The sequence below is a fragment of the Herpailurus yagouaroundi genome, unplaced genomic scaffold (assembly GCF_014898765.1).
Source record: "Herpailurus yagouaroundi ecotype Mexico unplaced genomic scaffold, PumYag 77, whole genome shotgun sequence".
In the NCBI taxonomy this organism is placed as follows: domain Eukaryota; kingdom Metazoa; phylum Chordata; class Mammalia; order Carnivora; family Felidae; genus Herpailurus; species Herpailurus yagouaroundi.
Window position 1 is genome coordinate 18,452,528 of NW_024412388.1, and position 18,441 is coordinate 18,470,968.

General features: G+C 38.9%; 1 protein-coding gene across 1 annotated transcript in view; it reads left to right on the plus strand.

Annotated features, from left to right (window-relative positions):
* Positions 1–18,441, plus strand: part of SRRM1 (serine and arginine repetitive matrix 1) — a 31,894-nt gene that overhangs the window by 8,010 nt on the left and 5,443 nt on the right. Inside the window, 8 exon segments of the mRNA XM_040465146.1 lie at positions 632–826; positions 1,149–1,268; positions 3,123–3,391; positions 8,508–8,588; positions 9,604–9,690; positions 12,182–12,326; positions 12,715–12,756; positions 16,742–16,852. Coding sequence (XP_040321080.1) covers positions 632–826; positions 1,149–1,268; positions 3,123–3,391; positions 8,508–8,588; positions 9,604–9,690; positions 12,182–12,326; positions 12,715–12,756; positions 16,742–16,852 — 1,050 coding nt within the window.

Sequence of the window (18,441 nt, forward strand, 5' to 3'; positions counted from 1 at the left end):
AAAAATTTATTTATAAATAAGAATTTTAGGCTGTTGCTAACTGCCAGTATAATTCTGAGTTAAAAACATAAAATTACTTGGTTATTTCCCTTTTGTATTTTTTAAATCATAAGATCAGCTTGTTGACAGATTCAGATTCTGTAGGAGAGTGTAAATAAAATGCCCCAAGGGCACCTGGGTGGCTCAGTTGGCTAAGCGTCTGACTTCAGCTCAGGTCATGATCTCACAGTTTTGAGGGTTTGTGAGTTCGAGCCCCGTGTGGGGCTCTGCTGTCATCGCCGAGCCTGCTTTTGTTCCTGTCTCTGCCCCTCCCCAGTTCGTGCTCTCAGCTCTCTGTCTCGAAGATGAAAACACCAAAAAAATTTTAAAAAGTGAAATGCCCCAAAGGTGACCACTGCTATTGGTTGGTTGTATTGTTTCAGATATCTTATATCCTGTAACTTGCTTTTTTCGCCAGTATTGTGGACAACTTTGTACTCTTAAGAAAATGTATGTGGTTAGAATTGTTAGTTGCATTTTGGCTTTCACTGATGTGTATGTATCTTTTGGAGCTGGGGAGAAGTCCTCATGGATTCTGGCACCATCTTAAAAAGAGAAATAACCATATTGCATCAACATTTTGTTTCTACAGTGACATCCTGAAAGTTCCCAAACCTGAACCTGTACCAGAGCCTAAAGAACCTTCTCCAGAGAAGAATTCCAAAAAAGAAAAGGAGAAGGAGAAGACCCGACCAAGATCTCGGTCACGTTCCAAATCAAGATCCCGGACACGGTCTCGCTCTCCTTCTCATACTCGACCTAGACGGCGTCATAGATCCCGATCAAGGTGAGTTAGGGCTGTAGGAGTGACATAGATCTTAGGTTTTATGTGCTCCTCTGCTGAGTGGAATTAGGTAGATAATTTCAGAGCAGTAGAGAGCATTTAATTAGTACAAATGTTATTCTTTGGACCTACAGAGAGAATTTGAGGTCACTTTTGTGTGCTGTAGAAATTTGTGTGCACACTCTTTGCCATAAAAATCTCTACATAAATGGAAAATCGAATCCTTCGAAGTCGGTTTTTAAAATGTACGTGTTGAGAAAGCTGTCTCAGGGACTTGGTTCCTTGTTCTTGTTTACTCAGGCCCTAATTCTGTTTGTTATGGCAGATCATACTCCCCGAGAAGGCGGCCAAGCCCGAGAAGGCGGCCATCTCCTCGAAGAAGAACTCCACCAAGACGGATGCCACCTCCACCCAGGCATAGAAGAAGTAGATCTCCAGTGAGACGGTGAGGGTTTTCTTTTTTCTTATACTTTTTCCTTTATTTTCTTTTCCTCCTCCTTCTTCTTCTTTTTTTTTTTTTTTTTTATTTGGAAGTGTCCGTATATGAAAATGCAGCACGTGTTAGCTTTAGGCTCATGTTTGTATTTGTGTTCCCCTGAAGAAAGCTCAGGAGTGTTACAAGGTGATGCCTAAAGAGCCTCTCATTTGAGGTTTAATTATGTCACAAAAACCACGCTAGTGCAGTGTTGGGGGTGGGAAACAAGAAATTCACATTTTACTGATACTTGACGTTAACTTTTACCCTTTGAGACCCCACCCAGATCTCCTAGCAATGAGGGAATCTGCGGCCCTCTCACTTTCCTTGGATTTAAATTATCACTGGCTTCTAAAAAGCAGATAACTACAGAGCCAGTAAGCTACTTTCACCAATATTAGAATAACCTATTTGCATTACATTTTTGTTTGAAGTGTGTTTTTCCCATTACAGAAATGAGTGCTTATAAAATTTCAAACAAATAAGTTGAAAATTACCCATAATCCTATTCCATGGATATAGCCATTTTTAGCAGTTTGGCATCTAGTCATTTTTGAAGAGATCAGTCAGAAAACTAACCCTGTCAGTACCAGTGTTCTTTTTTAAAGAGTCATTTTAAAATTGGCATAAGGCAGAACATTTGGGTCTATCCCTTTTAACAAAAAGATTGTTGCTAAATCTGCCCAAAGTAGAGGTTTGGTTTGGTGCACCGATAGAGTTTTCTGCCTTCTTGACCTCCTTGGAAAGAGCTGTGATGATTGCATTTCAGATTATAGTTAGCACAGAAGTTTTTTGTGTTTGAGTCTTTAAGTTATTTGCGGGAAAATGAATCCACTTGGAGAAAAGGGGGAAATAATAAGGTCCATAGTTGTTTGTTTCTGTAGTCGGGTTTTTCGGAGTCCCATATTGTTTTAAAAGAAAATATTTGGGGGGACGAGGTGGTTGTTGTGAACTCTTTATGACTACTGCTAAAAATGATAGACTTGATGTTACTGCTGATAAATGAGACTGATGATGTAAATGGTCAGTTGATTAGGCACCCCACTTTTCTAAAATTGGTTATATTCTTTTCTAGGAGAAAATTAATGCCGGTGCTCTCTAGTACGAGATTAGTGGAAACAGCTATTTCTTATATTGGAGTTTTGCAAACAGCGTGTCTTAATTGTGCTTACTGAGCCATTTAGCAGTCAAAATATTTTGCAGATTGTGTAAGATTCCCTTTCAGCCAGCTTTTATCTCACACTTAAGGTAGGGTTTCTTTTTTTCAGGTTCTCAGGAATTCTTCTGCCAAAGGTGAATTCTGCAGGTACACATAATTGCAACAGAACTTACCACAGTTTTTGCCGCAGAATTCGAGAGGCCCCTGCTTCTAAGTTTATGTAGCTAAATGAATTCCTAACTGCTGCACATCTTTTTTTAAAAACGCAGCCTAAAGGTTGTTCGACTTTGTGCTCTTAAACGGAAAATACTTCGCCACCCAAATTTTGTATGCAAACTCCAAACAATGATACCACTCCTAAGGAAGAAAGAGACTGGCTAGTTACTGTATTATAGCTTTCAACATGACATGTTTTATAACTGGACAGACAACTCAAACAGAAGCATTCATCAGAATAAGTTACTAATATTTAGTCTCAGAACTAGCTGTTTCCTGTCCTAGGTCATGGTTTTGTTTCCCATTTTTTTTTTTAAACTTAATTATGTGCTTAGCTACATAAACTCAAAAGTTGGATAAAAATAGCTGTTTTTGTGTAAACTGTACATACCTGTAAGGTCGTTTTTGACAAGTATGCGGTTAACGAACGTGAATCCTTTATTCCACAGAAGAAGGCGTTCATCAGCGTCCTTGTCTGGAAGTAGTTCGTCATCTTCTTCGTCTCGTTCCCGGTCACCGCCAAAGAAGCCTCCTAAGAGGACATCCAGCCCCCCTCGGAAAACTCGTAGGTTATCTCCTTCAGCAAGTCCTCCGAGGCGAAGGCATAGGCCATCACCTCCAGCAACTCCACCGCCAAAAACTCGTCATTCCCCAACACCCCAGCAGTCAAACCGTACAAGAAAAAGTCGTGTTTCTGTCTCTCCAGGGAGAACTTCAGGTAAAGGTAAAAATCAAACACACGAAAACAGTGTATGTTCGTTCTTTCTCTGTTTGGCTACAAAGTGCCTAGTCAGTTGTCGCTCCTGCCCCTTCCCCCTTCACGGTAAGAAGGAGCTGGGTAACATTTGTGGGTGATATTCTTTGTAAATTTGCTTTTCACCTTTTCTTTCCTCTTTGAGTTCTTGGGGTTTGCTGAAGCAGAGTTTATGTGTAAACTTGTTTTTAGCAGTTGCCCTCTGGCATTGAGTAAGTGGAGAAATACATTACCAGCCCCGATATTTGCATGTGATTTCTTTGTAAATTTGCTTTTCACCCTTTCCTCTTTAAGTTCTTGGGGTTTGTTGAAACAGAGTTTATGTGTAAACTTGTTTTTAGCAGTTGCCTTTGGCATTGAGTAGGTGGAGAAATACATTCATTAGCAGCCGTGGGCCGAGTTGGGGGAGCTTATCAAAGTCCCTGTTGTCATGATAAGGGATCATTTTATTACTATGAGACCAGTTAATTTTTTTCCCCTGAAGATTTTTTTGTTTGATATCTTATTTGAGGACTCCATATTCTGTTTGAGTTCTTTCTTGGCCACATTGTGCTCGCTAGGGAAGAACATGGTGTCCCCTTAAAAGCCTATTTGTTTTTTAATTTAGGCTCCAGGCAGGGTTCTTCTGAGTGTTGTCCTTGCTTTATTCTGCAGATTGATTTCTGAGGAATTTATGATCTGTGATCTGGCCAGGCAAGTAGAATGCCGTATTAGTCTGAGTGAAGGTTGTGGTGTATTGGGGTTTGTTCCTTTGGGTTAAATACACATGGAGAAAGGCGGTAGGATCTATTTGAATTGGGCCTCTGGTGCTGAGGGCTGAGATGATAGCCTGAAGGGTGAGTAGTGGGGCAGGGGAAATCCTAAAAGCTGCTGTAGTAATTGATCTTTAAGAAGCAGCCTGTAGGTTAACATATACTGGGCTTGCTCTGATCACATCTAAATTTTCAGGTTAGAACAAAGAAAATGGGGATGGGCAAAATTTTGACTTTGAGGCATAGACAAGCTAGCAGAGTGACAGGGGAACTGGCAGGTAATGCTGTCACCTATAACAAGTAATGTGTAGATTATTTTCTGAATCTTAATTGGGTAATTAATTATTCTATGGTCATTTTTGTTGCTTTGGCTCTTTAGACCTAGACGGACACCTGGATAAGAACAGAAAAACATTTGAGTCTTCCAGGTTTAGACCTAATTTAAGTATGGGAGGGGGCCTTAGGATCACTTATTTTCATAACCTCGTGTCCCGTATTACCTTCAGTTCGTACCTTTTTGACAAGGATGACAAATAGGAAAATTTCAGTGGTTTCTAGCAACTGTGTCCAGTATGTTAAGTATTTGTACTTCTGCATATTTTTTTGTCCTTCCTTTGGAGCCAGAAAGCTCTCTAGTGAAAAAGTATTATAAAAGTTCGCACCTGTTCCTTTGCAAAAAACATAGCAAGGTATGATATAGCCAAAGAGTAATAAAAGTATCTGAACGGGAGGATTGAGTCTTTGTTAAAGTAGATAAGAGTTCACTTTTTGCAGAGGGCATAGGCACTAACCTCTTGTGTCCGGATACATTGTCAAGGGAGTGGGCCAGTACTTAAAAAAAAAAAAAAAAAATTCATGGTAGATACGCACGTTGGAGAGAAATAAAATAAGTCCTGGTGAAGACGAAGAGCTAGTTATGTTCCTATGGATTCTGGGGCAGGTCTTCCATGTGCAAACAAAACACAACCAAAGAAAGGCACTGTGGGCAGTAGAGTCAGAGACTGCCTCGTGTCCTGAAGCTGAATTTGGCTCTGACTACTTGGAGGTAACTTTTTATGGTAAAACGATCCCAGTCCCCAGTGATGAAATTTCAGAGGTAGAACAGATTTTTGAGATTGTCATCAAGAAACAGGTTCTCGGGTTAAGTGATTTGGTCAGAGTCAACCAGCCAGGTCTAAAATTTGGGTTCTCATTTCCCAGTTGAAAAATGTATACTTTGCCCAGCTTTCCTACCTCAAAAAGCTTGTTTTGATGTCTGGAGTGGGGAGATGGAGGGCAAGGTGCAACTTTAACTTTAGATTCTGTACCTGGTAGGATGATTTCAGAAATTCCTTTCTTGCAACACTCCACTGCTTATAAGATCAGTGACACCATTGAAATATAATAGATTTTACTGTAGTAGTTACCAATTGGGACTTTTAATATTGAGCAAATGGAGTGGGAGGGAGGCAGGCAAAGTATTTTGGGGAATTTAAAGGTGAATAATTTGTGGAGTACATTGTACAGTCCCATCCGAAAGGGTCTTCAGGAAGCATTTTGTAATCAGTGGCATGTTAGTTAAACTGGCATTATCTTAGTACATAAAGCAGTGTGTTGAAATCAGTGAGATATTTAATGAAATATGTTTACAGAGGATCTATATCTATTGTGATTTTAGGATGAGATCCATTTAGCTATATAAACTGTATTCTGCAGACAAAATTATTTTACCAGTTCTAGTAACAGTAACTTTACAAGTGATCTTTTGGACAAGTCTGGGAGATTAATAATTAATAGGACTATTGAAGTAAACTTAAAGTTCTGGTTTTACAGTTGACTTAGAAGATTTCTGACTTTATGCTAGAATGATTTTGCCCCTTGAATACTAAAAATAAAACATTAACATAATAAACTATCAGATCTTCTTTAGATCAACAAACTCTGATGAAACATTAACTATGTTAATAATGCAATGATTCAGTCATATTAAGCCAGCGTAGGCATATATAATAGATACTTATTTTAATGGTATGAATATATTGATAATAGACTTTAAACCATTAGCTAAAGAGATTGGATCAAGATAAAACTCCAAATGTGTATTTCTGTGGGGGAAAAATGTGTATGTTCTAGTTCAGTGGTGTTTATTCAGTTGGCATTTGCCAACTATCTTGCAGATATAACCACATTTTTAGTGTATCATAGGGGAAAATGCATTCTGACATTTAGACAGCTTCTAAACACATTTTAGAACCCAGTTCTTTTAGGAAGTAACTTAGACATGGTGGGGGGTATAAGTAACTGGATGCCTCTAATAATTTTTCAAGAATTGAAGATTAACTGACACTTTGAAGTGGAGAATACAGACCAGAAAAATAGCCTCAAGTCCTTAAAAGTTTTATTTAAAAGCACACGTTTTGAGTACACTTTTGCTGCTGTGGTTTTTAAAGTATTTTTTAATAATTTTTTTATGTTTATTTTTGCAAGAGAGCGTGCACACACACATGCACACATGCGCGAGCGGGGGAAGGGCAGAGATAGTGAGAGACACAGAATTTGGAGCAGGCTCCAGATTCCAAGCTGTCATCACAAAGCCCAACATGGGGCTCGAACTTGTGAACTGCAGGATCGTGACCTGAGCCAAAGTCGGGACACTTAACCAACTGAGCCACCCAGGCACCCCCTTTTTAAATATTTTTTTAAGTTTATTTATTTAGATGGAGAGCGAGTGAGCAGGGAGGGGCAGAGAGAGAAGGAGAGAGAGAATCTCAAGCAGGCTCCACATTGCCAGCACAGAGCCTGGCCATGGGTCTTGAACTCTTGAACCATGAGATCATGATCTGCAATCAAGAGTCAGATGCCTTGACTGAGCCACTTAAGCACCCCTTGCTGCTATATTTCATGATAACTGATTAGATATTAACCATTTTTTACCCAATCCAGTAGTTTGTCCAAAACACTAGTTAGAATAATTAGTAAAATGCAGATCATTTTTGAAGTATTGTGGTAAATTCTTCAGTTTCAGTACTTTAGCAAAGATGAGCTTTCTGTTTTAGATCACTAGCTCTCTAAGTTACTGCCCCTTAGACTAAGCCTTTACAGCATTCTGAAGAAGAGTGTTAAATGAAATATATTTGCATTCTAGGTCAACATCCCATGGTAATTGCTTTAGTCAAACAAAACAGATATGAGGGTCCTTAGGGGATCATATCTGTCTTCAAATTTAGTTTTTAGCAGGATGCTCTCAAATGATATTTCAGGTTAATCTGTGGTAAGCTTACTGGTTATATCTGTGTATACTTTTGATTTTAGTTGAAGGCATGGACGGATATTATAAATAGGGCGGAAATTATAAATTGGTGGAAATTAAAGCCTATGCTCTAGAAATAGAGTCTTGGGTTCAGATCCTAGTTCACTTTAATTATCTATGTGACTGTGGTTGAAGTTACTGCTTTTTAAGCCTCACATTTCTCCTCTTGTAAATTGGGCAGGGGGGTGGGGGGAGGCGGTATTACTAGCAACAGCAACAACTACTTAATACAGCAAGCATACAAAAGATTGTTGCATAATAATTTTCCATGCAACTTGGAAAAGAGAGGTTGGGTTACTTATAAGGTGCTCACAGCTCTCTTACTACCTTAGGTATATTTCAGAGCTCCTGCCCCCTCCCCCCTTTTTAAGCTTTGGCAAGAATCCTTCAGCCATAGTGTTTAATTATTTTTGTTATTGTGAGGGCTTACTTTTTTTATAGGTAGTTTAAATCCCTCATGCTATTATGAAGGTTGTATTTCTACATAGAGTCTTTAGTCTCTTGGTAGCCAACTCCTCCCTCTTCTCCGGAACAAATTTCTTTCCCTGAAGATTTCATCAAATCTTATTTCTTAACCATGTATCATTTTTTACTACTTTTCTGAACCCACCTATAGCAGATGCTTGAAAGCTCTTGTGCTGATGGGGCCTGTGTAGTTGAGCGCCTGTGATTTAGGTTGTGGGGTGGAACCCAGAGGTTTATTGAGTTGAAGGTTACACAGATCTTCTATGCAGAGCTTTTGTTGCTGAGAAACAGCAACTCCTGATTTCTCTTAACTGGCATTTCTCTTGGGAGAATCTTAAGATTCAAAAATCATTATGGAACCTTTTAAGCTTTTCACCAAACGTCTAAAAATGCTTGCTTCCCTTCAGGTAGTGTTGAGATAATGACAAGATCTCGTGGAATTATGTAATTAGCAATAAATTCTTTATAAGAATAGTCTTTCTGCCATTAAGACAGTGTCTTGTGAGGTAGCTTTGTTTTTTGTTGTTTTGCTATTCCTTATATGTAAGGTGGTTTTTTTTCTCATTATTTTTAGTGACAAAACACAAAGGTACTGAGAAAAGAGAGTCCCCTTCACCAGCACCTAAGCCTAGAAAAGTAGAGTTATCTGAATCGGGTAAGTTTTCGTGTGTTTTTTTGTTTGAGCCGAATTATATTTTTTGCACATTTGGTCAGCCCCTCTGGTTAAAGATTAATTATAGAATATGACTTAGTGGTTAAGAGCTAGGGTTCTGAAGTCAGACCAACCTGGGTTGAATCCCCAGCTTCACTACTTAACTACTTTTTTTTTTTAATTTTTTTTTTTTTTTTTTACATTTATTTATTTTTTGAGAGATATAGAGAGAAAGAGCACAAGTTGGGGAGGGGCAGAGAGAGAAGGAGACACACAGTCCGAAGCAGGCTCCAGGCTCTGAGCTGTCAGCACAGAGCCTGACGTGGGGCTTGAACTCACAAACCGTGAGATCATGACCTGAGCTGAAGTCAGAGGCTTAACCCACAGAGCCACCCAGGTGCCCCACATCTTAACTACTTTTTTTGTTTAATTACTTAATTTATTTGAGTCTCATTTCTTAAATCTGAAATGCAGGTAACAGTATCATCCTTTAGGCTTTTGACAATTAACTGAAATAATGCTTATAAAGTTCTTAGTGCTTAACTTGACCTATAGTAAATAAGTTTATTTCTATTATATTTAGTGAACATAGTCTAAAGTCAGCTTTTATTTATTTTTATTTATTTGTTTGTATTTTTAATGTTTATTTTTGAGAGAGAGAGAGAGAGAGAGTGTGAGTGGGGGAGGGACAGAGATGGGGAGACACAGAATTCGAAGCAGTCTCCAGGCTCTGAGCTGTCAGCACAAAGCCAGACGGGCTCGAACCCACAGGCCATGAGATCATGACCTGAGCCAAAGTTGGATGTTCAACCACCCAGGCACCCTTAAAGTCAGCATTTTAAATTGGGATTTTAAGCTTTTTGTGGTTGTTGTTAAAAAGTGTGTGTGTGTGTGTGTGTGGTTGTATTGCTTGACCCAATCGGATAAAAGTGTAAGAGACCATTTTCCATTTCAAGTATGTTACGTGTTCTGTATGTGTAACTAAAGAAACACTTTTCTAAATGCATCCATCTTTCAGAAGAAGAGAAAGGTGGCAAAATGGCTGCAGCAGATTCTGTGCAGCAGAGACGTCAGTACAGACGACAGAACCAGCAGTCTTCATCTGGTATGGACATGGATTCATCTGTTTTCTACCTGTATTTCCTGATGAAAACTACTTAAAATATAAATATCCATCAGTGTAGTGAGTGTACTTAGGAAAAATATGTGCTTACATGGAAATCTCTTTAAGGGGAGGAAGTATTAGTTTTTGGTTTTTAGTTTTCAGTCTTAAAGTTTAATTTTCTTTTAAGTTGTTATGAACATAGTAGACCTTTATAGTACAAAAGTAAAAACAGAGGTATAAAATTTGGGAAAGTAGATTTTTTTTTAATGTTTTTAAACATTTTTATTTATTTTTGAGAGAGAGAGACAGCATGAGCAAGGAAGGGGCAGAGAGAGAGAGGGAGACACAGAATTCAAAGCAGGCTTTAAGCTGTCAGCACAGAGCCCAATGTGGGGCTCATACCCACAAACTGTAAGATCATGACCTGAGCTGAAGTCAGATGCTTGACCAACTGAGCCACCCAGGTGCCCAGGAAAAGTGGATTTCTTTTCCCAATCTCTAGTGTTACTCCTTAAAGCTTTTTTTTTTTTTTTTTTTTAATGTTTGTTTATTTTTGAGAGAGAGAGTACGCCTGCATGCGTAAATGGGGCAGAGAGAGGTGCAACAGAGGATCCAAAGTAGGCTCTACGTTGTCAGCACAGAGGGTGAGGCAGGGCTCGAACCCATGAACCTCGAGATCATGACCTGAGCTGAAATTAAGAGTCAGACGCTCAACTGACTGAGCCACCCAGGTGCCCCTCTCTAAAGTCTTCGTTCAGAAATTTTCTGTGCCACGTATGCGGATCTGTGGTTTAAATTGGCAAAAAACGGGCACGTGGGTGGCTCAATCGGTTAAGCGACCCAACTTCGGCTCAGGTTATGATCTCACAGTTTGTGGGTTCGAGCCCCACATCAGCTCTGGGCTGACAGGTCAGAGCCCGGAGCCTGCTTTGGATTCTGTGTCTCCCTCTCTCTCTCTGTCCCTCCCCCACTCACACTCTGTCTCTTTTCAAAAATAAACATTTAAAAAAATAGGCAAAAAAACAAAACAACAAAAAAAGTACGTAAGCTCAAACTTTAGATTATGTTGCCTCCCTTTTTAACTTAATAGAGATATTTTTCCCTGTTCATAGATCTAATTTTTTAAATCACCAAAACTTTTTTTATTATAATAACATACTGTGATTTATTGAGTCAGTCACCTACTTAGACATTTAGGTTGTTTCTGGGTTTTTCTGTGTGTAATGAGTAATATTTGTTATTTAATTAATAAAAATTAATTATATTAGCTCAGTGGGTCTTTGTGACCAAGTCTAGATGTGCTATTTTTGCTTTTCAGTTATAAGATAGAGACAAAAACACCCCACAGCGGCATTGGGTCTGTTAAAAGCCATAGAGCTTTTGCAGTTCTTTTAACATGAAGTTAATCATAGAAAGGTTTTAAAATGCATGTAGGTCTTGGGTGTTTTTTGGTGCTTGGGACTTTACTTCAAATGTAAGTTTTGATATTTGGGAATAATTGTTATTTTAAGTTCAGGAAACCCTGTGCAAACAGTTGGAAGTTTTTCTCTTTGCAGTCCTGGACGTTTGCTACCAGGCCTGTAAGGAAAGGCTTGTTACATACATTTTTTTTTGTTGTTTGTATGATAAGTGCTAGGGATGTGGAAATATGTTCTTCAGACCCTAAGATGACTTTCAGTAGCTTTAAAAGTGCCTTAAAAAAAAATTTTTTTTTTTTTTTTTTTTTTTTTTTAATAAGTGCTCAGGGCACCTGGGTGGCTCAGTTGGTTAAGTATCCAACATCAGCTCAGGTCATGATCTCACAGTTCATGGGTTTGAGCCCCACGTCAGGTTCTGTGCTGACAACTCAGAGCCTGGAGCCTGCCTCAGATTCTGTGTCTCCCTCTCTCTCTGCCCCTCCCCCACTCACACTATGTCTCTCTCAAAAATGAATAAACATTAAAAATTAAAAATAAGTGCTTAAAGTAAAAGAATCAAGTAATTGCTTGAAGTGCTTTTTTTAATGTTTGTTAATTTTGAGAGAGCACATGAGTGGGGAAGGGGCAGAGAGAGAGGGAGAGAGAGAATCCCAAGCAGAGAGATCCCCGATGGCAGGACTTGAACTCACAAACCATGAGATCATGACCTGAGCCAAAATCAAGAATCAGATGCTCAACTGACTAAGCCACCCAGGTGCCCCACTTGAAATGCTTTTTAAGCTTAATTATTTGGCAGATCACTAGATTCTTAAGGGACGCTTATGTCTTGTTGGAGTGTGCTATGGGAATGATTTATATGATTGTATAATAATATATGTTTATGCTTGGCTTTCAAGTCATTGACCATATATTGATAGTAACCTTTGTTTAGAACTGATGGCTTACATACGTGCTTGCTACATTAGGGACTTAACTTGCTAATTTGGACACTCCTATCTACTTAGATTCAGAAAATGTGGGCAGACTCTTAAGCATAGGTGTAATGTGGTTTTTTCTTTATTGTGTAATTATAGATTCTGGCTCCTCTTCTTCCTCAGAAGATGAGCGACCCAAAAGGTCCCATGTGAAGAATGGTGAGGTAGGCAGGCGGCGGAGACATTCCCCTTCCCGGAGTGCCTCTCCATCACCTCGAAAGCGCCAGAAAGAGACTTCCCCTCGGTAATGTCTTTTCTTCAGTAGTCTTCACTGGTGTTCTGTGTAATTGTGATGAAACTTCGTAACTTATGGGATGGGCTACAGGTTTATTTTAGAAATTGGTTAATTCCTTCATTTCAAGGGCTCCTAGAAGGAGGTGGTCAGATTTGGGAGGTTTTGGAATTTTTCTTTGCTTTATTTGGTGGTTACTACTAGTAATGAGATGTTAAGTTTTGTACCACCATGTCATATGTCTGCATGACTAGATCAGTTAAATCATAGCGTTAACTTCTGAATATCTTTGAACATGTAAAAAAAAAAAATGAATCTTCATTAGTGATACTTAACTCCATTGAAGTAAATAATTTGGTGAATGGAATTCTTGACCTTTGTTTTTCTCCACTGCTCTCAGGATGCAAATGGGAAAGCGATGGCAATCGCCAATGACTAAAAGGTTGGTTAGACGCTACTTTGTAAATTAGGGTTACATGTCAAAGTTTTAGTGACTTAATTTGCTGTTTAGGTAACCTGATGCCATTCCTAGGTATACAGTGGGTATGGTTGTGGAGAAGTTCCTCAGATGTTTAAGTTCATTAAAAGTATATTTCTTTACATGTGAAATTAATGATAGACTTACACGGTGTTCATTTAAAAAAATTTTTTTTTCAACGTTTTTATTTATTTTGGGGACAGAGAGAGACAGAGCATGAACGGGGGAGGGGCAGAGAGAGAGGGAGACACAGAATCGGAAACAGGCTCCAGGCTCTGAGCCATCAGCCCAGAGCCTGACGCGGGGCTCGAACTCACGGACCCCGAGATCGTGACCCGGACCGCGAGATCGTGACCTGGCTGAAGTCGGACGCTTAACCGACTGCGCCACCCAGGCGCCCCCGTCACAGTGTTCATTTTAGAGTACCATTTGAGCTTAGATTTTTGTGCAGTTACAGTACTTGGATATTTTCCAAGAGATAGGATAACAAAAATTGCTCCTTAGATTTAGTGGGGAGGGACTTTGTGATGACTTTAGGGTAGACAAGAAAAATTTGGGAAAGACTAGAAAGACTAAAGATGAAAGTGAGGCTCTGGCTCTGTTGAGTGTTTCCCACAGTAGGAAAGTAGGTTGCATATTTTTATTGAACCTTTTTGATCAAGTATCTGTGGGATTGTAAAACGTAACATTTTAGAGCTTAATAAATAGAAATAGAAATCTCTAATTGTAGCTTATCCCATTAAGTGAGAAAAAGAAAACAGGCCCAGAAGTGGTAAAATGAGTTTGTTAGGGTAGTAAGTAAAGTGACAAAGCCAGATCTTCGACCTGTGCTGTTGGCATTATACCATTATACTGTCTTCACTGGTCTTCTGCTTGGGGGGAAGGGGGGGTCTTAAGCTGCCGCTGAATTTCTGAGTATCTTTCCTGAAATGATCACATTGTCCTATTTATGGCTCGCTTTTTGAAACTGTTTTGTTTTAGGTAGTCTCAGTTAGTAAGAGTTCTCTTGGAAAGATTCTTAGGAACTAGTCAGCAATGTTTGCGATGGAACAAAGTAGTGTATTTGTGCTGCAGAATACTTGACAATAAAAAATAAAAAACCTTTAAGAGAAAGATAAACTTAGATGCTAAGGTATTCGGTTTCCAGCCACAATTACCCCTGACTTCTGTGAAAAGTCTAGTACAGCAGCTAAAAAGTTGCTTTACAAAATCAGGTTAGTGGTAAGATTTCTTTTTTCCACCTGTTCGGGAACTACTTTCTATATTAGAAAGCAATTTCTCCGCAACACTGATGTTTATTATCCTGCTCTAGGGTGTTTTGGTTTTCCTCTTTAAAAAGGCCTCGAGTTTTAGTGATGTTAGAAATTGGCTATCAGGTGTCCAGGATTTAAAGATGGAGGAAGAATTCTTTGGAATCATGCTTCAGTATTTATTCTGTTTATTTTTAAGATTTTATTTTTTTAAATAATCTCTACACTCAACACGGGGCTTGACCACAACCCCTTGATCAAGAGTCACACGCTCCACTGACTGAGCCAGCCAGGCATCTCAGTAGTTACTGTATTTTTAAGAGGGGACATACAGCCTGTTTTTTTTTTTTTTTTTTTTTATTTCCTATGTTAAGTTTAAATTTTGACAAAGTAACATTTTCCATGTTTGAAACACGTGTCCCTGGGAGTGTCTCTGGGATCGAACACTCCTCAACTTAAAGGGTAACGAGGTACATTGATCATAGTATTAAGAGGTTGGCATCACATCTCTATTTCTTGTCTTCATTACCAGCATGGCTAGTGAAGTGAGGTTGTTCTGAGAGCAGGCTGGTCCCTTCTGATAAAACCTGTCTTCCTGCATACTTGAGGGTTAGTGACATCACATATTGAGACTTACTGAAACCGGTTCTCACGCAATTTGAGGGCACACTTTCCTACTCAATTTCTGCACGCAGTTGAAAGCTTCGCTTGGCATCATTCAGAGTAACACTAGAAAATGCCTAGCTTTCTGTTGTTAGATTAAGCGGATGAAATCTATTAAGGATTCAGAATTTCGAATAATACAGTGAACAAGCTTGACCAAATCTTGGAAATACATTAAACCTGGCATTTATGTCATTTTTTTTTCTTTTTTTTTAGTATATACGGAAAAATTGAAATAGATTGATCTCAAAGAAATCAGCTTTTTGTTTTAACTCTTAAAATGTGTGCCTTACCAGCTTAGGTAGAACTCTGTAGCCTTCGGATCATAGAGCCGTGTGGTGTCAAGACTCCAGTCTTAAGCGATTTTTAGATTTTTCTGGCATTCCTTAAGTTATGCTAGTTTGGTTATGGTGTTATTTGTTCTTTTTGGTTATTTTCCTACATAGAAACAGGACATTGAAGGTCCTCACTGGAAGGGACCTTTTGGTTCCTCTGAGCCTTTCATTTTACAAGTGAAGATGAGGCACAAAATAAATATCCCAGGCCATTAGTGTATCATAATAGATTCTAATCTGAGTCCCAATTTTTTAATGAGAGTTTCTGGTTAGATTTAAAGAGAAGTTACATAATCAACAGTAATCAACATATATCAACAGTAGGTTATTATATTTACTGATAACATTGGGAGTTCTTTATATCACTTCATTTTCTTAGTTTGCACCTGTAAACTTTTCTTTCTTCTTTTTAAGTTAAAACCCAAATGTCTTCTCCTATTTGAAATCTTGCTTACCTGTTGAATCAGTACTGTGGTCATCTTGTCTCCCCAGGTCCTGTAATTCTCAGGTTAACCCCGCTAGTAAAGTGGTTTCTCCTTTACTGTATTTTCGTATAATTAGTAGTTCAGTATCTACATTTCATTTCATCCAAAGCTCTTCTGTCTAGATAGATTGCCTTTTGTAGTTTATTATAAATCTGTTCCAAGTGAAGTCTTAGTCCCCACGAGGCATAAACAAATTGAAATTGAAAATTAAATTGTGAAAATAAAATTTAAATGAATTTCAGAATTTTTTCTGTTCTGTTAGTAACAGAGCACTCTTTAGTTTTAAAGGGAGATCAAGACTAGTAAACTGTAGAAAACATTTCCAGGTTCACAGGAAACCTCAGTCCTATGCTGGGCAAGAAGTTGAAAACTACATTATGTGATTATGGCAAACTGGCTTGGTGTATATTTTAATATAAATCTGGGGAGATTGCTATGAGTTAGTCCAGTTGGTACAATTTTATTTTTCATGTGTGCATTTGTGTTTGTTAAGTGTGTAACAGCTCAGAATTAAGGTTCCTAAGATTGTGTTTCAACCACACTGCTCCCAATGATAGCTTTAGTGCTCAATTTTTAATCCTTTGTTTTTGAGATAGTGTTTTTAGTTAATAGTAAGCCAACTCTTGAATAGTGGAAATACATTTTTAAAAATCGAGAACTTGGAACAGTGACATACAGATCTGGGGCCATAAGTCCCCAAATTTAAAATTTCTGAGTTAGAACATTGAACTTTTCTGGGTTTTAAAGCAGTTGTTCTGTTTCTAATAAGGAAACAATCACCTAGAGAGCCTTTTTAGCATATACTGGCTAGACCATACGTAGTCTGGGCCTGGTGAGCACAGACTCAGATTAGTCTCCTAGGTAACTGATGTGCATTCCAATGCTTTCAGGCAGTGTTTTCGAACTTTTTTTTTACCCTGTGTCATGTTGAGAATTTCTATATCATGACCCAGACTCTGCATATGTATATACTGAAACAAAAATTTTACAAAACAAAATTTACCGTTAACAAGTAAAATTATGATTTTCTAAAATGCTGGTTCTCAGACAGAGCCTTGCTAATGATCCTGTTTAGTATGAAAAACATTGCTCTGAGGGATAGAGGAACAGTTGACTGCACTTTTGGTTAACAGTGATTAAAACTATATCATCTGGATCACTTAATTGTAAATGCTGCTGACTCCAAATAACTTGTAATTTTTTTTTTTTTTTTTAGTGGTAGACGGAGGAGGACCCCCTCCCCACCACCCACCAGAAGGCGCCGTTCTCCTTCTCCTGCCCCTCCTCCTCGAAGGCGCAGGTCTCCCACACCGCCACCTCGACGAAGGTATTTTATCGGATTTGCTAGTTGTAGCTGATGGGAACAATTTAACTTTTTTTTTTTTTTTTTTTTTTTAATGTTTATTTTTGAGAAAGAGAGACAGACTACAAGCAGGGGAGGGGCAGAGAGAGGGAGACACAGAATCGGAAGCAGGCTTCAGGCTCCGAGCTGTCAGCACAGAGCCTGACGCGGGGCTCGGATGAGCCATGACATCATGACCTGAGCTAAAGTCAGATGCTTACCTGACTGAGCCACCCAGGCGCCCCTAAAATGGTTATATTTTAAGGTGTGTGAATCACATGTCAACAAAGATGTTAAATTAAAAGGTGAAGTCACTCTATTTAGTGATTATAAAGGGAAAAATCCTAAGTTTACAGTGCAGAATTCTGTCAGATACCTCCTTAAGTAAGGATTCAAAGTTAGCAGTAACACATAGTGGTATTATATAATTCCCAGATACCTCTGTAGCAGCCTTACCAATTCTACAGAACCTCAGTCAAATTTATTAGGATATATCAGACAAACCCAATTGAAGGATATTCTACAAGGTAACCGACTAGTACTCTTTAAAAACACCGGTCACGTAAGACAGGAATAGTTACGTATTGGCAGAAACTAAGGACGCATGATAACTAAATATAATGTAGAATTCTGATTTTTAGAACCTGGAACAGAAAAGAGGCATTAGTGGGAAACTGTGGAGTTGTATTTTAGTTAATACCAAGTTAGTGCTAGGATTAATTTCATAATTTGGATAATTTTTTTGTGGTTACGTGAGCTGTTAAGTGGCAACTCTCCATTATTTTTGTAACTCTTCCGTAAATCGAAATGGTTTCAAAATAAAGGGAAAAAGATTTGTAATGATATTACTCAAATACGTTACCAAGCAATATGAGTGCCCGTTATATGCCAGGTAAAGTGCTGTAGGTGTTTTATATACTTCATCTCTAGTCCTTGAGGTGAACTTGCTTGGTAGGTGGTATTGTTCCCATTTTTCAGGTGAGGAAATGGAGGTTCCCATTACCATGTTGAACAAAAAGTGGTCTATTGTAAAGCTGAAGATATTTTTAGCTCAAGGTCTGAACACTTCAGGAGCAAATTAGGCAGTTGGAACTGAATGTTCTATTCAGGTCTAATTTTTAAAGAGGCATGTGAGGCTTATGTAGGAAATAAGCATTAAGAGAAAGTCCAGCTTGGACTTCCTCAGCGAAGCATTGTTCTAGTAGGTAGACTTACAGTGAAAAGTGGTTTTTGAGACATAAAATGCAAGTCTGTCCTTGGCAGGGTGGGATGGGTGTAGAGATATCTTTTAAAACTTGTGCAAGTGAACTCTTGTTATTAATACTAAGTCTAAATGCCAGCTCAAGAGAGCACCACATAGAAGAGCTCTTTAAAGTATAGATTTCCTGGGGCTCCTAGGTGGCTCAGTCGGTTGGGCGGATGACTTTGGCTCAGGTTATGTTCTCACAGCTCGTGAGTTCAAGCCCCGCGTCGGGCTCTGTGCTGACAGCTCAGAGCCTGGATCGTGCTTCGGATTGTGTGTCTCCGCCCTCTGGCGGGGGGGGGGGGGGGGGGGGGGGGGGGGGGGGGGGGGG